Source organism: Vicugna pacos, chromosome 7 (genome assembly GCF_048564905.1).
Source record: "Vicugna pacos chromosome 7, VicPac4, whole genome shotgun sequence".
Classification (NCBI taxonomy): Eukaryota; Metazoa; Chordata; class Mammalia; order Artiodactyla; family Camelidae; genus Vicugna; species Vicugna pacos.
This window is the reverse complement of record NC_132993.1, coordinates 22,267,447-22,289,515: the sequence shown is the minus strand read 5'-3', so window position 1 is coordinate 22,289,515 and position 22,069 is coordinate 22,267,447. Positions and strand designations below refer to the sequence as shown.

At 40.4% G+C, this 22,069-nt stretch overlaps 1 protein-coding gene across 3 annotated transcripts in view; it reads right to left on the bottom strand.

Annotated features, from left to right (window-relative positions):
* GRM8 (glutamate metabotropic receptor 8) overlaps positions 1–22,069 on the bottom strand; it is a 680,033-nt gene that overhangs the window by 539,151 nt on the left and 118,813 nt on the right. For all 3 annotated transcript variants that reach the window (XM_072964560.1, XM_072964561.1, XM_072964562.1), the window contains one exon: positions 3,346–3,562. In XM_072964560.1, the coding sequence (XP_072820661.1) occupies positions 3,346–3,562 (217 nt within the window). The remainder of the gene's footprint in view (positions 1–3,345; positions 3,563–22,069) is intronic.

Here is a 22,069-nt window from a genome sequence, read left to right as displayed (position 1 = left end):
ACCACCATACTTCCCATCCCAAACCAACCTTTCCATTTAACTGTCTCTTTTCTATTTGTGGTACTTGCATTTTCACAATTGCCCAGGTTCAGAGTTTCAAGACTGATACTACAAAGGCCTCTCAATCGGCCTCACCATCTTCTATTTCTCATTAGCACAGTCTTTTTTTTTTCCTATTTCTATTTTTAAATGTTTTCATTTGTTTAGTTTTTAAAGTGGCAGTTTCTTTTTATTTACTGATTTATTGGGGAGAGGAGGTAATTAGGCATATTTATTTATTTTTAATGGAAGTACTAGGGATGGAACCCAGGACCTCATGCATGGTAAGCATGTGCTCTACTCCTGAGCTATACCCTCCCCCTCAATAGCACAGTCTTAAATACACATCTTGGTAGATCCGTCTCTTATCAGTAGTTTCCTCTATTGTCTAGAAAATGAAAGATAAAATTATTAAAATCCTTTAAGGTGAAATACTAAACTACGTGTCCATGTCAAGACTTTCAGTTTTGTCTGACCTCACTACACAAACTATACTCCAGTCAAACTGTGCTATTTGCTGATCACAAATATTTTTTTGCTTTCTCCAGTAGCAATCCTATAGTCGAGGATACCTGGCTCTGAGACTGTAATAGCTAGGATATCAAGAGGTCCTTTGTCTTTTTTCATCAAATAACTCCTATCCCCTTCTCCCTGAGAAGGATCTTGATGACTAGAGAAGAGACATCACTGATGTCTGTGTTCATGACCATCATTCACTCATAAATTTCATTCTCCAAGACTCCCGAAGGACACTTTTCCTAGTCTCAGATTTTGTTAAAATGAAAAATGTTCTAATCAAACCATATAAGCAATTTATCACTAAACAGATGTTCATTTCACTATCATTCCATTATGATCTGTCAGAATTAATCAGAGATAAAACATAGGAAGCCTCAATTTACACTGAAATTTCTTAACAATCAACGTTGCTGAAGAGAGAAATTTTGAACAGAGTACAGGGACATGTACAAGAGTTGGGAAAACAGACAATTTTATTAATGGGCAGACACTCCAAAAAATGAATTTATATGTCTCTTTCTCAGTCAAGATACTAAGATTTTTTAAAACACACTATCATGGTGACAGAGATGTCATGAATGTTGTAGGAAAAGAAGCAAATGTTACAGAACTAATGAATTTTCATTAGAGTCATCAGATCATTTCAGAATGGGTTAAGTTGCCACCATTTGCCATTCCCATTAATATCATTGTCATGTAAAAGGTTTAATTTTCAGCTATTTTTGTTCTAGATAAAATCTTTGTCATTAAAATGAGGGATGATTTTGATATTTAATATATTCCATGGCATACTCTAATATGGTACTAATTTGGCCTTTTCAGTATTCTGCATATTAATTGACAGTCCAGCTCTCCTCCACTCCCCAGATAACTAAGAACTGAAATAGAATGGACAGCCAATCAAGTCACAGAACCCACAGGTCAACATGGAAGAAACGTGTTGCTCTAATCAGGGGCAGACACAAGGCACTAAAATTATTTTTTCCCATCCTAAGGACTAAGATAAAAACAGCAATGGTGAATGGTACCATCTGAATCTTTTTATGTGACAGTTACCAAAGTATAGCAATGCTCCTTAAAAGTGAAAACTAAGTATTTCCTTTTTTTTTAGTGAGACGACTAAAACTGTGATCTCACTTAACTTTTAGAACAATGCATTTAATCAGCTTCTGCAACAATTGGCAAATCATTCCTGTACTGAATTATTCAAAGTAATCTGTTTCATGCACACAGAATGTGTCCTATAGTTGAGAATGTACAGGATCAGTGCGGAAAACTTCTCATTTCAGTTCATACTCAAATAGTTTCCTTCTTTTGTTGAATTTTCACTCTGGTGAGACCTGAAATCAGCCGCTTAAATAATGCATTAACCCTGCCTTTAGAAGCGGTTGTTTTCTTTGGAGTGGGCATTTTCTCCTAAGGATAAACTTGGGATTCTTACCCGAGAAGGTAATATAATTTACCATCACTTAAAGTTCAAGTGAATGTTTTGAATTATTTTCAGAGCAACCGTGATATAATTTAAAATTCCCAAGGGCAAAGATTACAGCATCATGGATACTTACAACAGGAATGAATAATTGTCCCTTAAATAAATTAACCCAATCTGTCCATGAAGACGAAGTCTTTCCTACATTTTCTGCAACAGCACAACACTGGAACACGTGTTAAACACCCTAAATATTGTGTATAAGTTTTCATGCTCTGTTATATGCAGAAGAATATACCCCAGACATCTTCAAGTCTTTTAAGAGAAAACCTTATTCCAATAACTTTAGACTCTTTGTCTTTGCTAATTAGGGATAAGCCCAAATCACTCCCAAGGTCTTTTCCTGCGTTGAAGCTTCCAAGAAAAACAATAAATTATCAATATAATTTCCTGCAAGTTCAAACTTACTCAAAAACAGCCAAAGGGTACTTAAATTTTTCCACAAAGCATTGTTATTACTATTATAGAAAAGTATGCAAATTTTATTCAGTAATTCTCAGTAAGAACAAGTCATTGTGAAAGAACAGTAAAATACCTCCTTTCATCTGCAAAGTTATATTGTTAAGCAATCAGCAATAAGGTTTATGCCCTAAGTTGTTTTTTCTTTTCTGTTTTTTCCACATAGTAGAATGGATTTACAACCTCATGGCTAAATCTACATGTAGTAAAATGCCTCCAGAGATTTGGATGTGAACCTTGAAAAATCCTGGAAGGGGTTCATTAGCCTCCTATTCTAACCAAGTTTTCACTTCTTGCCCTTCACCTACCGTAAGCTTCAGAGTTTGAAGTAAGAATAAAACTGCCAAAAGTCAAATATGACAATAAGAATATCGCTTACGTACAGCCTTGCAGGCTGCTTCAGTATTGTTTTAAAATGATTACCAGTCTTCATCTCTCTAGTGTTGGATGTTAAATTCCACTGCCTCTTTTTTTTTTTACATTTAATGACTTGCTAATGTAAACTTCCATCTAGAACAATCAAATAGGATGTCATTTATTCAAATTTACAGTGGCTCTAATGTGCCAGCAAACTCCCTTGTCAAAACAGACACCTTTAAAAAATGTTCGCCTGAGTCAGGAGCTCTATTTCCTAAATTAGCACCAAAGTGTCACCTTGACAGACCATGAACAACAAAATCATTTATAATAAGCCCAGATTCCCACCAGAGTGGACAAACCTGGGTCAGGCATCTGTAGGAGTTCTAATTTTTCCGCACAGATCAGAGAGCGCTTGGAGATGCTCCGATTTCCGCAACCTGTCGCCTCCAAATACAATCATCTGATAAATACATGCTTACCAATCTCCCTCGAGATCTGCGTGAAGGCCTCCACGCCACTCTCTCCATAGTTGCCCTCGGAAGCCAGAGTCGACACATAATTCCACCCCAGTGCCGTCACAATGTCCACCATGGCCTGCGCTTGATAGGAGTCAGGTGGGACCACCCGAGAGAAGAAGTCATACCTGGTGTTATCACTTAGCTCCGGGGCTGTGGATGCATAGCTGATTTGAGGTATCTGCAAAACAAATGACAGGTCATTTCAACCCATGAGGAGTCTTGTCGGAAGATGGATTGTCACACAGGACACTAAATAGACAAAGCTACGCCAGAAGCCTAGACAGAGCAGCCTGACGCCTAACGAGGGTTTCAACATCCCAATGTGATGTATTTTATCACGGTCTGTGGGGCTCATTTTCTTCCAAAGCACATTTCCAAACAGCAAGAAAGAACTGAGTTTTGCTTCAGGTTTCATTGTTTTGGAAGCCAAAGCAAAACGTGTGCTTTTTGTTGTTATTGCTTTTTTTAATTCTGTACATGGTAGTTCTGGGGCAGAAAAATGAGGCAGAAATGAAGGTATACTGCATACAGGCCTCAGAAAAGGTCACCTCTGAAATCGCCTTTGGCTTCAGGACATAAAAGCTACATAACAATGAACAGAAAATTTAATATGAGATTGTTTTTACACTGGATACCATTTCAGTCTTAAGATTCTATTTTGGTAAACTGTTTTAAATATATCGTTTTGCAAGTCTATTCACTGTTTATTGATATAATCACTGAGTACCACAAAAAGATCTGGGAACGGCTTACCATGTATCTTCTAATTAAAACATCTTTCCAGCCTCCCACCCCTCAAAAAAAAAAATCACAAAACAGAAATCCATACCATAATTTCTTTAGGAAAAGAGACTATTTTCTGGCATAGCAGAGTGGATTGCCAGAAGACATTTAAAATTCAAAATCAGCGGGGAGAATGTAGCTCAGTGGTAGAGCTTACACCTAGCATACATGAGGCCCTGGGTTCAATCCCCAGTACCTCCATCAAAATAAATAAGTAAGTCCAATTACCTCCCCCTTGCAAATAAATTAATTAAATAAATTTTAAATAAATAAATAAAATTAGAAATCACATGTTGTTTCTCCTAAGTAAATTCAAACTGAGGAACATAATAACTGCATGCCACAAATCTACCCCCGAAAAAAAAACTGTAATGCAATATTCACTCATATACACAAGGGAAGATTCTTACTTTACCAGTGAAAAGCACCAGGACAGAAGAAAACGCACATGTAAAAGAAATACAGTGGATTGGCACAACATTGTAAACTGATTATACTTCAATAAAAATACATATACCAAAGAAAACAAAAAAAAAGTACCGCGGGAGGACACGCAGGCTCGACGAAGCACAGAAGATGCAGGAAATCTGGCAAACAAGATGCAGGAAATCTGGCAAACAAGACAGGGAAGAACATTTCGGCCACAGGAAACTGCATGTCCAAAGGCATGGAGTCAGGAAAGGGCATGAGAGGTCCCAGGAAGTGCAGCGTTTCACATGTTGGGAATGCAGGATACCAAGGGAGAAATGTCAGAAAATAAAACCGCAAAGCTAGACAGAAACCAGGTGATGAAGGGCGAGTTAAGTTTGACAAGGAGTGTGGATTTGATCATCAAGCCCATTGGGAAGCACAGCAGGATTGTAACCAAGGGAGCGCCATGATCACATTTTTGTTTCAGAAAGATCACACTGGCAGCAGTGGGGAGAGGAGCAATCCTCAAATTTTAGTGCCCACTGGGGCAGCCCCATCCTGAAAGGTTCTGACATAGTATATCTAGACGTCCAGAAATCTGCATTTGAATCTGCCGCCCAGAGGAATCTGATGCAGGTGGGCCCACACTACGTTTAGAGATACACTGAATTAAAGGGAAGTCGTACTAGAAGCAAAACAACCAGTTAGAAAACTGCTACCGAAAGTATAAAACCTAAACTGAGACAGTGGCCAGTGAAAGAAAGGAAGGCTGTAGAACCTAAAAGCATCTGAAAGACAAGGAAAGGGGTAGGTGATGAGGAGAAATGTGCAATGGCTCTCAGTTTATGACTTTGAGTAGACGATGTTTGCTATTTACCAAGACAGGCAGAAGAACAAGTGGAGATTGGGAACATAAAAATGACTGATTCAATTTTTGACTTGCTCCTTTTGAGGCTTCCGTGAGATGAGTGAAAGTAACTAAAAAGTGGGCAACAATATAGGGGGATCTAGAGTTTAAGAGATGTACATCTCATCACTCCTCTGCTGTCATGCTATGGTGTGAAATCTCAGAGGTCAAAATGACTTCATGATGCACTAACTTGACACTTGGTTGAAGATGCAGGTTTGACTTGTACATGAAACAGTTAACTTTGCTCTCTATCAGATCCTGCAGCTGATGTCAGTGCTCTGAGGTCAAAGAGGCTCCAGTTCCATCTTCCCACACAGGGCTGCGAACTCTGGGATCCAACTGTCACCCCCCGGCCAGATGATTCCCAAGCCACATGGAGGTTTTGACTCTCCTCTTGACATCTTTGAGAAGTCCTCAACATCTAAATAAACTTTCATAGGTCTAGAGAGTCCTACTCCATACTGATGGCCAGTGAAGTGTTTCAAGACATAAAATTACCCAGGCAGAAGTAGACGAATGTGCTTGGAGCTCTCCAGGGTACTGCAGGATTTGTTCCGCTTCGGTATAACCTGTGCCTACCTATATTGACTACAACAATGATTTCACACCCAGCTCTTTTAGGTCCTGTTCTCCTAATGCGACCACATTAACTTGCTTGTTAACATTGTGGGACCTTGAAAACCAGTCTGACCTGCCTCCTTTTTGTCCTTTTGCTTTCCCTGCCAGGTACACCAGACATCTCTTGGTAGATTATCCCCTTGATTAAGCTTTGTGCCTTTGTAGAATGGGACTGCTCAGCAAGGACGCCTATCCAAATCCCAAACCACACACAAAATCTTGGCCTTTTTTACCTTTTCTGGCTTGCTTCTGGAGGACCTGGGAAAGAGATGATGGATGATTCGGTGAGATCTACCCTTCACTACGTAAAACTTTCTCAAGGATCAAGAGCATATGCATTTCTATGTTCTAATAAAAGAGATTCAGCAGCCTGACCTTCATTTTGGAAGGAATTCTGTGCTTGTGTGGGTATGGTGTGTGAGTGTCGTTGTTGTGTGTGCCTGTCTGTCTGTCTGAGCATGTGTAGGAGGAGATAGAGGAGAATTCTATAGCAACTTCTACTGCACTATACCATTTCCTTGTTCTGTTTGGATCTATAATAATCCTTCCACTTCCTCAGCTACTCAGAGTCCAGCAGTAAAATGCCCTTACAACCTCCACCCTGCCTAAAATAATGAGCCACCTCTTTCTAAAAATGAGCACAAAGTGTGAAAATTGAGTGTTTGAAACCAAAACTAATTATCTCAAATTACTACCTTCAGTCAGTCACTTTCAGGGCTGTTTAATTAGCAGTCAGCATCATGTTTAGGATTAATTAAACAGGTGTAAAGGGTATACAAAATAAAAGTTCAGATAGGAAATGGTTGTTTGAATAATTAGATTAAGGACTTTCTCCCCAAAGTCTTGAAGAGTTTCCTCTCTGCAGATCAATGTGAGGAAAAGTGATGTGAGAGTACATGTTTGTGTTTTCATTTGTTCAATTTTTGCTATGTCGCACGCAGGCTACAATACAAGACATTAGGATACTGACCATACTTCAAGACAACTTTCAAGTTGCCTTGGAGTCACATCTCATTTTTGTTTTACTGTGGTCAACCACTAAGCATTGGCTCATTAAGCATTTTAATTTCTGTGCCAGCATCCCCAATATTTCCACTATCCTCAAATTAAACATCTACTGGCAACTGAAGTGGGAAATTTTTTTAAAAAACCTGGAATGTTTCTGTTTCTTTTCCCAACACTGAATCCATTCTAACTAATCCCTTCACCCTGGAAGTTTCAGCAACCAGAAACAAAACAACAATAAGGAATGCCGTGGGTGGTGCATTGAAGTAAGAGGGGGAAATGAGAGGGAAAAGGAGAGTGTATCAGGAGAAGAGGTGTTAGGGAAAGCATTCGCATCAGCTCATCCTTTGTTAAGATGTCACACTCTTCATAAGCCTCTGTTAACTCCCACTTGCCCAATCAAAGTGTAACATCCCAACTCTTCAGTCTTGCTGCTGAAGCCCTGATATCAGACTCTATCCCAACCTCCTTCTCAACTTCATGCCTTTGCTGCCATACTCTGATGGCATCTGCACCCCTGGCCATGCTGTTCTCTGTGTAGACAGATTCCCCTCCTCCACTTGGTGATCTTTTGCACAAGCGCAGCTCAAAAGCTTCCCCTGGGAAGCTTTCACTAACTCTCTCGGGCAGAGCTGTCTTTTGTGGCCCCTCATCCCATAGCCTCCATCATCTGCCATAAGGACCACAATTGTGTGCTGGCTTAGGAGCGTCTCAGGGACAGTCTCTGTTGACTTACTTGGTGTCACCAGCACCCAGCCGAGCAAGTGCTCAGTGAATGTTTGGAGGCAATTAATTACTCAAGGTATTGTGGTAGGCGTTGTGACACAGCCTCTTCCCCCATGGTCCTCTACCCTGCATTCCACCAAAATATTGTGCAGGCTATTCTCCACATGCCCCTCCTGGTCCTTCTCCATCCCACTGTGTGTCCTAGGAGGTTGCTTTGTGACTGTTTCACCTGGGCTCCCTCGCCTCAGGCTTTAAGTTGAATTTGGCCAGTGGGAGGCACCTACAGAAGATGGGAGGACAGGAAGAGACAGAGATCAGAGCACTGACTCCCCCATCTCCTTCCCCAATGACTTGGTGTTTCTCTACCTAAGTCCACATCTGCAACTTCCAGTGATCAGTCACTGCCCTTGTCCCTTTGGTCTTCCCACTGTTGCTAGTTTCTGAGTACTCCCCATGTTGGGTTGGGGCGTTTAACTGTGCCCATGTCTTATAAACAGTCTTTTTTTTTAATTGAAATATAGTTAGTTGCAATGTGTCAATTTCTGGTGTACAGCATAATGTCCCAGATATATATATATATATATATATATATATATATATATATATATATATACACACACATTCGTTTACATATTCTTTTCCGTTAAAGGTTATTACAAGATATTGAATATAGTTCTCTATGCTATGCAAAAAAATTTGTTTTTATCTATTTTTATATATAGTGGTTATGATTTGCAAATCTCAGACTGTCAGATTTATCCCTTCCCATTCCCTTTTCCCTGGTAACCATAAGATTGTTTACTATGTCTGCGAGTCAGTCGTTTCATTAACCTCTCTTCTATTGCCCTATGAGCTTGCCAGAAGCCTGCCAATCCACCCATTCTTCCAGGTCTGTAGAAGGGACATCCACTGCCCTGCTTCCCCATCCTCAGCCCTGCCCTAACCTCCTACCCCTTCTCCATCCACTTTCCCCTCCAGCCTCCTCCACCACTGTCCTTACAGGACATTTTCCTTTCCTTTCTCTTTCAGTGGCTTAAAGCATCAAATTGCATTATTTGAAAACACCTGTCATTTTGCCTTTTTTCCGTTGTATTGAGGTTTCATAAGAACATGTGTGCTTAAAATAAGGCCATACTTCCACTACCCAAATAAAGCATATTTGAGGCAATTAATTGCAGAACTCAAGAGACTCATCACCACATCCTTCCTTAAAAATTGTTTTAGCTTCTGCTTTTCTGATCATTGTCTTGGTTAGGAAAAAGCGCCTCTCTTTCTCCCACTACATTTTCACTCCAGCCCATAAAAGACGAGATTCCTACCCCAAATCTCACCCCTCCTGGGGGATTCTAGATGCATTATTTCCTACCTAGACCTCCACCTCTTATTTATTCTCCCCGAAGGGGAGGGGAACTGAATGAGAATCAGAGTGCTATGTTTACTGAGCAAGAGCGGGTAACGCTCTGCCTTCATTCTCTGACCTACACACACATCCCAGGTTTCTTTCTTTCCTCTGTATAGTGAGGAACAGGCAGGGCCTCCCTTCTTGGAATGGGAGCCCACCCCTCTCTGTATTCCATTGACAACCAGGTACGTGAGAGAAGCCTGAAGCCCACGCCACTGTTTGAATCAGCAGACATCAAGTCTTCTCTGCAGGCAGAAGCGGGTCCCAAGGTTGAGACATGGTGTGGGAGGAGGAGGTACCATTCTGGCCTCAAATCCACGCTAGCTGAATTCTTTCCAATCCAGCTCTTAACCAACAGCCATGTGTCTGGGAAGTTATCTGGTGTTCGCTCAGCTGTTAATAAAACTAACTACTTGATCCACATTTAGCTAGATATTCCATAAACCTTGGACTTACTTACATACTCTGATTCGAAAAGTTTAACTCAGATCTCAAGAAGGCAAAAGTGCAATTTCAAAAGAAATTCATTTACAGTTTCTTAGATGTGTTGTTAAAACTACAAACAAATACATATTTTTTTTCTTTTTAAATAGAAGGTAGCAGGTATTATTGTCCTCTAGTGTCTGTCCTCTGCTTCTTCTAGATACAACCCCAGATTTTTACCTAGGACTTGGCCACTCAGAAAAAGACTACATTTCCCAGCCCTCTTTGCAGCTATGATCATTATTGTAGTGGGAGTGTAACTTCTGCAAAGTGTCCTTAAAGAGAGAGGGCAGGTCTTTCTCATGCTCCTCCCACTTTCCTGCTGGCCAGAACTTGGATATAATGTCTAGCATTCAATTAGCCATCTCAGGCCATGCCCTAGGGGTGGCAGAACAGAAGGGCAGGCCCAACCTAGTCCAAGCCATTGTGATGTCTGGATTCCTGAAACCACCTGACTGGCCTCCTGCTTCCTTTCCCACCCCTCTCAGATCCATTCTACACGAGCAACCAAATTCATCTATTAAAAAAAAAAATTAGATAATATCAAAATCTGGCTAAAAGTCCTTCAATCATGTCCCCAGTGATCTAAGAATAAAGCCCAAACCTCTTTCCACAGGATCCTGTGATTTGGCATCTGACCACCTTTTCCCCTCGCTCACCGGATCCAGCACTTCCTTTCTGCTCCCTGACCCAGCCAAGCCCTATTTCTTCTCCAAGCCTCATGCCTATTGTTTCATACGCCCTCTCCAAATCCTTCCAGCCTTTTCTCATCCTTCCGCCTCAGCTCAATGTCTCCTCCTCCAACAGGCCTTTCCACACCACCCCATCTACAGTGGTCTCCCTGCCCGCGTTAGTACCCCATCTCCCTAGTTATTTTCTTCATTACACTGATCACAACCTGTACTAATCTGTGTGTTCTGTTTCCCCTACTAAAATGCAGATTCTCCATCAGTCTTGTTTGTGTTGTTTACAAATGCAACATGGGCTTCTGGCACATAGTAGGGGTTCAACAAATATTCACTGAAAGAAAAATGGACCATCCACTAATCAATCAAGGACTCTTTGTATTATTTTCTTTCATGCATTGCACTTTTGAGATTTTTCCATAAAACTATTTACGGAAAAAGTCACCCATTTCCCATTTCCTTTATTATGCAAAGATCTATTCATCTGCTAGAGCTTCTGATTAACATGAGATATCCGTCCTTACTAAGCTCAGGAGATAGCATTTCAGCCCAAATCGACTGAATGCCTTTTCATTCAGAGCTGTGCAGACGCATCATAGGGAAGCATACAGTGGCTACTGAGCTTGTTGAAGAGCTGAAAATGGCCGGGAAAACATAACTACCTTGGCAAACACTTTGATGACTCATGGACTTCAACCTGTCATTAAAGAGGAATAAAAATTGCATTTCTAATCAAGGACAACATTCACAGACTCTTTCATCATTTGCCCCTTCTCACGTGTCCCTGTCTGCAAGGTGGATATTCTAGAAAGGGCTGAAAGGGCTTACATCTTCCTCAGATGGACTGGGTCTCTCCCTGCTACCATCACTGAGTCTAACTGCACATGACTGACAAGGTGAGATGCCATGTTACTGAGATGCAAAGAATCCGAGGGGATTTTAGGCACTAGAAATACTCTTTCATGACCCAAGAAGATTCCTATTCCACACCAGCTGTCTTTGTAAGGTTCCCCACTGTTTGCACATTAAAATACTATGGTAACTATATAGCACAGGGAACTATGTTCAATGTCTTGTAATAACATATAATGAAAAAGAATATGAAAATGAATCTGTGTATGTATATGGGTGACTGGGACATTGTGCTGTACACCAGAAACTGATGCATTGTAATTGACTGTATTAAAAAATAAAATAAAAGATAAATTTAAAAAAAATTTTAATAAAATAAAATACTATGGTGAGTTCCACACTTTCCATGTCTGCTCAAAATGACATGAATCCCACATCCATTTCCCCCAGTTTCTGGTTTGCCAAAGACTCCTAGGAAACCAAGACACTTCTGACAAGCAATGAACCCCCAAAGCATAGCTCACAGGAAGCCCCTCAGAATCGTAGGCAATTTAAGTCTTCCTGCAAGACTTTCACACATATCTGAGGACAGATTTGCAGATAGAAGACAACTGAAGACACATCTTCACCATCAATTCCTGCCAAAAAGGTTTTTGTGCTTTTTCATCTCTACAAACAACCTCGCCCATCGATTGTCGACCTTAATGGTGGAGGAGGTTTCCGGTAGGTTCTTGGAGCGGTTCAATAGCGTCATTGGTTTTCTCCAGTGAAAGATCAGCTTGAAGCTGTGCTCTTCCCTCAGGGGGTAGTGTCTGTCTGAGCACTTCTTCAGTGATGCTGGCCTTAGCAACGGCAGCCATCACAACGAGAGCTTCCCACCACCTGGTCTTCGGATGGATTTGTTGTCACTGCAGAACCAGGTCCAGAAAAGCATAATGATTACAGCCATTAACTTTATCTTTTCAGACCTGACTGCTCTCTAGTATTAAAACTACTAGCTGCTTGTGGCAAAACATGAGAATATAATCAGAAATTGTATAAAAAGGAGGAGTGAGGATTAGAATCAATGTCCAGCACTGACCCTCCACTCTTCACACTGCTCTAGGCTTTCACGCTCCTCTCAGCTTCATTAAAATGGAGTAAAGAGAGGGAAAGGGAGAGAGGAATGTGGCGCCAAAGAGTGAGTAATAAAGAAGAGTGATGACTATCCTGCGTTTGCTTCCAAAAACATGAAGCACAACTCCCCTCGCAAACCAAGACCTGCTCAGAGAAGTCCTGCCAACACAGCAGACAGAGAGCAAGCTTCCTGTTTGTACAAGTTAATGCCAAATGTGACATCAGTCCATGACTTTCTTCTCCGTTGAATCCCCACCGTTGATTCAGAGAAGGTGTTTTGTGTTTTGATGCAATGCACCGTGGGGCTTAGCACAAGAAAAGGAGAGGAGGTCTATTGAAATGGGAAATCATGGAAGCCACAGAGATAGAGAGAAAGAATGATTTCATTGTACTGTTAATTTTATCCTTCTTCCCAATATCAGCTCATCCAGAGTAAACAAAATCTATCTACACACCCACACCGAAAGGGCCTGTGGTCAATTAATATGGTTGCGTGTAGGATGATGTTAGGACGTTTAAGGTCATGATACAGACCTTACCTCTCTCTAAAACCTTCCTTCTCACAAATGCCCAGCACCCATAACCAAGCCAAACAGAGAAGGAAGACACGAGGCCAATCCATTCACACTAGTAGATAAATAATTCAAAGATGGTTTGCTGCTGATGGTGAATCTGAAATGTCAGCGGCAAATATGAAGAAGACCAAGTCATAGGAGGCCCACTTTCTTCTAAATATGAAGACTGCCTCTTTGTACCTATGCATGCCTGAAAGTATACACATACATTACACTATAAAGGCATTTCTTGGTTTCACATAATCCACTTGGATATATGCTACTAAGTTGTAAAAGGGTATATTTATCAGCACTTTTTCAAGGCATTGTGTGAATCTAGGAAGAAAAGAAAAAAAAAGGGCACCCATGAATTCAGGTAACTTGGGGGGTTGATAAAGGGACTATTCTCAAGGCAGGGGCAGTATATAGGGAGTGGCAGTGGAAAGCCATCATCCAGTAAAACTGGAAGGGGGTAGTTGCCGCCACTGCACCCTAAGAATCAGAGGAGGAGTCCTGGACAAAGCCACTTGAGAGAAGCAACCACACCCCCTCCACCCCCACTGCAGAGGGACACAGCCAGCCCCTGGCACCCCTAGAGGGAGGGATCCAGGAAATTATATCCTGACCTGTCTGCCCTCCCTGACCTCCTGCTGACTCTCACTGGATCCACTAGAAACCAAGGGGCCAAAGAACCTATTGATGTTGTTTGAACAGAGTTGCCTCCCAGGGCAGCAAACAAACAGTATAATCGAGCAGGTGGATGGGAAGGCCAAGCAGAAGCTACCCGTCCTTGGTCTCATTTATCACTTATCATTAGACATTTTAAATAAATTGACAGATGGCGGTCCAGATATTCAGTTTTCTATTATATTGCATTTTTGTATATAACTTGATGCTTTCAAATACTTTTGGCAGAACATCTACCCGAAGACATTTTGGTTTGGCTATTGGAAATTCCAACCCTAAAACTAGGACAATTAAGTTAGCACTATCTTTTGGAAAATGAAATAAGAATGCCCTGTTAATGATTTTAATCAATTGGTAATGACATGTGACTTCTAACCTGTCTATTTAAAATGAAAGACAAGCAATCCATTAACATGAAAGAATTTACATATAGACAACTATAATTATATCCTATAAGATTAATAAACCTTTTTTCACATCTGCTAATTACATTTTGCAATGAGAAAGCACAGCAGCTCCTAAGGGAAAGCATTGTGATAATCTATCAAATCACTAGCAGTGTGGGAATTTTTAAGCCTAACAACCCTGCAAATATTCATTCAAAAGTTCCGATAGCAAGTTGGATTTAAAACCTTTATTTTTTGTAAGGTTTTCCAACTAGTTGTTCTAGTTTATGGCTTCTCCTGATCTTCAATTTTTCCTTATTAAAAAAAAGCGAACCCCGTACTTTTTGTCTAATTTCCACACATTTCAGCACACTGTGATTTCTAGAAAGTGATCACCAGTACATACGCAGTCTTACACACAAATTAAGAAGGTTAATTCAGTACACACACATTTTCTGATTAGTGGTTAAATTAAATTTAATGTCTTTTTAATAGTTACTTTTTGATTAATTCATTCAACAAATTAGCTCCCACTATGTGCCAGATGACCATGACAGGCCCTGGGGAAAGGAGCATAAATAACACTTGGTCCCCCCCACCCCCAAGGAGCAGATGGCCAGATGGAAAAGTCAGGCATCAAATAAACAATCACCCAAATAAACACTTAACAGCAGAAGTACAGGCTGCTAAGAGTAACAGAGGAACTCATCTGGTCCAGGGGGTACTGGGAAGGCTTCCCTGAGGAAATGACGTTAAGCTGACACGTGAAAAATGAGGGAGTAAAGGAAATGAACACTGAACCACAGATTGCCTCTCCCTTCAGACTTCCAACAGATGTCTAAACCACCCAATTTGTACAAGTGAGGAGGAGGGGCACGCGACTGACAGGTACTTAATTTCAGAAACTTGCCACAGGCAGAATAATATTAAACCAAAGACCACTGTTCCCCACGCTTTTTACGCATACTATTTTTAACTAGTATGTGCCTACTTGGGCTTCTCATATCATTTCTATTTAAGAAAACAACTGTGTAATTATCAGCAGGACATTGCAGTATGTTCTCATAGATTCTACAGTTTGTAGGGGTCAGGAGCGAATAAACAAATGAATGGAGAGGTGGACGATGAAAGAATGAATGAATGAATCCACCAGAAACTAAGTTCAGAGAAGAGAAACAACTTTAATGCAAGAACTCAGGAAAAACTAAATGTATACTTTACATTACTTATAAGCTCAAATATTTGTTTCTTTGGAAAAATAAAACAAGGTGATTGAAAACTAGAAAGAAATTCTCTTCTTATTTACCCAAGCAGTGAAGGCTTTGGGATAGGATTTCACAAGACATGAGAAGCAGATTAGAATTAACCCAGGAGAATAATCTGGCTTTTTTTTTTTTTTTTTGCGTACAAGATAATATACATTTTTGGCACCTCTCAGGAGGAGGAAAGAGAAATAAATGGATCTGTCCACCTCTGAAAAGTCTGCTCAGTGACCCAGGATCCCAGGGAGACCAAGAGACTGTCATTCCCAGATTTCATTATTTCTAACCGCTACAGCCAGGATTCCACTGCATTCCAGAGTAAAAGTACTTCTCTGATACCTTCTCAACAAGTTTTCAGGCAGCTTGGGATTTCAAAATGAAATCTATCTCTAAGTCCTCTTTTAAACAAAAGATAAGGAAGATTTTTCAATGAGTGGCTTAGGACAGTGAATATTTTCTGTAAAGAGGTTTTCTTACGTGAATACAAAAAAAAGTGATCAATTATCATTTGTTATTTTAGAAAAAGCAAAATTGATGCTGTGGCACCTTCTTAGCATCATTTGCTAAATCCCTGAAAAATTTACCTCTTCCACCCACTCATTCCCCTCACTGCTGACTTCAAACTATCACCTAGCATTTAACTTTCCTCTTCTGCTGGCTTCCTTGCTGTGCCATCACCGCTGTGGCTCAATTTTCCCCCCAAGCATGCCAGCACTTGAACATTAAAAAATAAAAATTAGTAATTATAACCAATGAACTGAAGTCGGTAAAACTTAAGCTGGCAAATATTCCATTTAGACTGGTACTTTGCCACTCAATAATCCATGGTCTGAATCCTGAAAAATAAGGAAGAATGTTATAAGGACATTTGTCTGTGCAAATAAGCTTCTCAACTGACAATTTCTTGGATTTTCAGTGATTATTCACTTTCATTGATATCCTGGCCTCCAACTGATTATTCATCCCCCAGGTACTGATTCTAAACAGCAAATACCACTAGGAATTTTCCTTTCTTTTATGTTGTCTCAACTGGTGAACTCAGTTATGTTACAAGAGAGTACAGATGTGGTTCAAGATCTTACTTAGAGATCCATTTAGAAAGGAAAAAAAAACACTCTGTGCCCCAAAACCAAACAGCTGACTTCATAAATGGCCATCACTGGATCATAGGAAAAGAAGGTGAAATAATGTAACAGAATCAGATTAATTATTCCACTACATATTGAAGAATATGCCAAGCACCTGTTCCTCTGACAAGCATCATCTTACCATCTTAGCATCCAAAGGGCAGCACGTGAAGTTTTCCCCAAGTGGATTGATTGGCCCTTTCTGCCCATTTTTGCCCCACCTACAGTCTTTTTCTGAGAAGCCAGTTTACTGCTCTTGATAAACCTCCTTTAGGAGTCTCCCATCTGCACACCTAACTCATGAAACACTCTGTGTGCACATGTATGTGTTCATGTGTTTGGCTGGTTTTGCCAACATTTATTATTTATTTGACACATATTGGTGAAGAACTGTGCTAAGTGTTCCCTGTCCTCATTTTACAGACGAGAAAATTGAGATCTGGAGAAGTAACTTTTTTCTGAGACTCAATAATTTGTAAATGGCAGAATGGGATCCAAATCCAGGTAATCTGACTTGCAACTTGTCTCTGGAACACCTCTACCATCCATTTTTAAACGTTTTTTCTTCAGTAGGTTTGCCTTCCTTGAGGGTTCAAGTTCCCAAGGAAGCAACCACAGCTCCCTGGTCTTACTTCTGGTCACATACACAACTCCCTCAGGGTCACAGGTCATGGTTCAGCGAGAGCTCGGACCCCACTAACCATCATCACACGCGGCATCAGGGTGAAAAGGAAATACTAACATCTACTATTGGCAAATATGAGCTCCTTCCTTTGGTTTCTATCAGTCGCTCCAGTTCCTTATGGGATGGAGGCTTCCCAACATGCTGGCCAGATACAGGGTTGATGCATAAGACTCAGGCAGGTTGGGCAGCAACCATCCAGCTCCACAATGGCAGCCAGAGCAAAAGGGGATAGTCAAGATCCCAGGGCCACAGAGAGCATGTGCAAACACAAGAGGGAGTGGGTAGCAGAGGCAGAGATCAGGAAAAGCGGAAGGAGAACGAAGACTATTCCAAGCAGAGCAGACGGCCTTTGATAGACACAATGAAAGAATATGCTTAGGAAAAGCAAACAATCCAGTGGTCTAGGTACAAGGTATCCATGAGCCCCATTCAGTCTAGTTTCCTGTTTGTTTCTTTGTTGTTCATTTGCTTTGGGTTTTCATTTCAACAAGCATTTGATAAGCACCTCCTCTTTGCCAACACTCTTACTTGGCTTCTATGAAAACTCATTCTCTCGATTTTCCTCGTAAATCTCCATCTCCTTTGCTGGCTACTATTCTTTTGTTTCTTCCTTTAAATGTTAGTATTTTTTAGGATATGGCCTAGGCTCTCTTTTCACTTCACACCAACTCCAAATCTATGCATCCAGACTGAATCTCTTTGCTGAGCCCCACACCTAAGTCCTCCTTGTCTGAAAACTCCTCTTGAGTGTCCAACTGGTATATCAAAACCACACATCCAAGACTTGTCCCATCTTCCCCAGCATAAACTGGAAGCCGACCGGTACACCCAGGGTCTCAAGTCACAGCCAGCCCAGTCAGCCTGGCTCCAAATATTTATGCATGCTGCATTTTTTGTTGCATATAACAGTTTCTATCTGCGTAGTGTTGAGTTGTCCATCTAGAGCACACAGTGTGTGAGTTTGGCCTCCCTTGCCTGGCCCTCATCTTTTCTGTATCTTTCATTGGTCAGCCAATGAAGACTTTTTCTGAAAATTAAATTTAGGTCCAAAATTCCTTAAAAGGAAAAAAAAAAATACCCACGTGATTTGGTAGGAAAGATATATTCATGCTGCAAAAATTCAATGCACCAGCACTGACTACAGAAACTGTTGTCCCTAAAGCCTTGCTGCTCAGGGTTGTCAGCAAGCTCACAGCAACAGTGTCACCAGGGAGCTTCTTGGAAATGCAGAACCTCAGACCTGCTGAATGGGAATCTACATTATAACAAGATTTCCAGGTGGTTCATGTGCACCATAAAGTTAGAGAAGAACTGCTCTCATCTAAAGCATCACGTGTCCTCAGGAGCCTTGTATGTGCTTTTGAAAACTTTCCATATCATGCTCAAAGGGATTTAAATGCATTCATTGCAGGAATTATTTTGGTAGATCTGGACGTTGTCGTCATGAGGAGATAGAAAAGTTCTCTCTAGGTTCACGTTATGAAGAACTCGGTTCCTTGAACATGATGTTCCCTTCCCCTAAGGTGAACACCACCTCTTGATAGCTAGATATTTCTTGTATTCCCACTACTCAAAAGTTATAATTCTATTTCAGGAGTCTTATGTAGCAATTCTCTGCATCAAATTTGGCATGACGTTTACTTTTGGTGTCCTGGTAAATAAATCTATAGACCGGTGAATACATCACAGCAAGTGTTGAGTCAGTAAGAGGTTTTTAATTACTTATTTGAAAATAACAGATGAGTTTTTGAAAAAAGAATTTGACAAAGGCTGCATGATTGAATGTCAAGTATAAGATGCAATGTACGTTGTTATCAATAAATTTCTCGTGGTATTCATATGCAGCATGATCATTTATTTAGGAGGACTTTTTTTTCCATCTAATTATTGTTGTTTTAGAAAACTCATGAAATATTTTTTTTCTTTTTTTTCCTTCTGTGCCTTCCTCAAGAGCACTCAAGCCCGTGTGCCCTAAGAATAAACCGGCCTTGTTTTCAGAAGCCTGAGTTTACAAAGACTGTACAGCTGAATTATCTAGAGAATAATTCCTCCAAGGTTTCAAGAGGAGGAATTGGAAATATAAATGGATGGAGAAAGAAGTGCTCAGACTCAGAATCCGGGACTCAGAATGATGGAGATCTTCATTTTGCTCCCTCCCAGTGCCCAGGAACCCAGGAACCTCATCAAAGAACCTCACTGTATGCTTGCCCTGGGAGGAATGGGTCACTGCCTTTAAACAGCCCATGGGGGCTACAATGACCATCTCTGAAGTGAACACCGCCATAGCACTGGAAACTGAAGCACAGGCCTAAAATATGACAGTCATGGAATTTCTTGACATACTAGTCAGTATGGCTCAGTGCCAGAGTCATTTGATACAGAAGGAAAAAAAGTCTCTTGCACTTGAGTTTTGAAGATCAAATGCATTCCTAACACCTACTCCCTATCAGAGGGTTGGCTTGAAAGCTGAGACTCGGGGTTATACCGTTATTCTTTCACAGATGCGAGTAGGTGATCCATGTATGTTGTTAATTAACTGCCTACTAGTGACAGTAAAACGACTCAGGATTCCTGACTTCTAATATCTGCAGCCTACCTGGTAAAACTGCTTCTCATAAGCTTCCCATATTTTTGGTACTTAAGTGAAAATATACTTTTCCTTTTTTTTATGAAGAGCTACATCTTTTTTCATAGACCATAACTCAGATATATGAAGACATTTATTGTTTTTCCAATTCTCTCCAATTTTCTAAATAATCTAAATATGTAAATGTTTTCGTAATAGTTTGCCAGACTGTACGTAAATATCACTGAGCCCTCCTTTTTAAAAAGAGGTGAAAAAACACACACACACAAAAACAAAAAACCTTTCAGGCACTTTTGTCTTTTAAAAAAAAAAATACCATTTCAACCTCAAACTCGATAAGACTTACATACCACTCTAGATGCCCTTCATTTTTCCATTCTAAGGAATAAAATTTGAAAAAATTTAAAGCGGCTCAGGGTGACATTTAAGAATAAAACCAATCTCAAATTGAGACTAAATACTGAAAAAATAGACTTTGTACACAGATAGAGTGTGACAACAAGTGGGGCTAAAAAAAGAAAGCAGAAGACACACATACAAGAAGAGGAGGATTTGGAAATGCTGAAAGATGGGGGAAATGATTTTCAACAAATAAGACTATTTTTGGAGAGGAATTAAGAAGAGTGAGAAGAAGGTTAAATACTGGATGAGAAACCAGAGTTAGAAAAATAAGACTAGAGACTGAAGGGAAGAAGATGGGCAGAAACAGCAGGGAGGCTTAAGGACTGAATATCAGAAACAGAAAAAGAAACCTGAAAAGAGGAGAGGGAGAAATGGGAGGCTTCAGCAGAGGATGGGCTGGGCAAAGAAGCCACTGTTTCTCTCCAGTCTTCCATCTTTGCTAAGGGGCTGCCAGTGACCTAATCATCTGGCAGTCATCTTTCTGGACTGGTGTAGACTTGGTTCAGGCTGGTCTTGTAATTGAGCAGGACCCTCTAGGGCCTTCCTGGGACAGGCCCCCCGCCCCTTCCCATCCTCTACCTGCCTCTTGTTTGTAGAAAAACTTTAGCTTTCTAGGCCTTCCTCAAGTCCCAAAGAATAAATTTAGTCAGAGAAGTGAGAAAATGCAGAAAGAAAGGAAAATAGTCAAGCAAGACAAAACAATACTAGTTTAGCCATTAAACAAAGTCAAGTGCCTTTATGTCCTCCTCAAGGGCTATGGATAATATTCTGAGCCATGCCCTTTGAGCCATTTTGCAAATACTGAAATGCCCACCAGGTGGAAGAAGTTAATGACATGATGCCCAGACTATGGCCATGACATAAGCTACTCCATCTTGCACAATTCCAAGAACTGGCCTCAAGGTAATGAAAACAACATGACCCTGGAATTGAAGATTAACTGTTCTTAAAACCATTAAGGCAATGCAGATCAGATCACCACATGATCAATTTCAATAATTGTCAGTATGCAGATACTAACTACTATATACAAAATAGATAAACAACAAGGTCCTACTGTATAGCACAGGAAACTATATTCAATATCTTGTAATGACCTATAATGAAAAATGCTAAGGAAAGGAATATATATAAATGAATCCCTATGCTGTACACCAGAAATTAACACAACATTGTAAATTGACTATAATTCAATAAAAAATAAATAAATAAATAAATAAATAAATAAATAAATAAAATGATTGTTGGAGCTCACTGTGCTGTTCTGCATGGAGATCCCCCCTCACTTGTACACCCCTGAAACTCCCCTTTAAAAGCTCTTACCTGCCACATACTTTCTTTCTCACAAGTGATAACATCCAATCATGCTTATGACTTTGATCATCATCCGTACTACTACGATTCCCAAACTTAGCTCTTCAATCCAGATTTCTTCTCAAAAATGCAAATCTAACACCAACTGGATAATGGACTTCCACTTAGACATTTCAAACTTACCTTAAGTTCAATATGATCAAAACTAAATGCACAGACTCATGCTTCTGGCCAAGATGAAGTAATTGGGACTAGATGTGCTCCTCCCCTCTTACTGTAAACAACTAGGAAAGTGGACCAAAAAAGTAACTACTTTTAGACCAGAGGCAGTTCAGGACTGTGATCTCTGAGAAAGGGAAACAAATGAGGTGAACCCTCTGACTGCCCTGGCTTTCTGTCTAAAGGCACCTTCCGGACTGTGGAGTAGGGAAGGGCATCTGAAGCAGAACAAGGTGATCCCACTGAATTAAGAAAACAGAGTTCAAAGAAGCTCAAGGGACAGTAATTTGTCAAAGAACCAGAGAAAAGAATGTTAAGCAGAGAAAAAGTCCCAGAAGTCTGCACAGGCTTCCCCTTGACTCTGTTGCTAAGTACTAAGAACTTTGTACACTTTAAATATATTATAATTTTATTTGTCAATAAAGCTAAAAAGAAGAAACTCACTTTAACATAAAAGTGCAAAAGGTTAG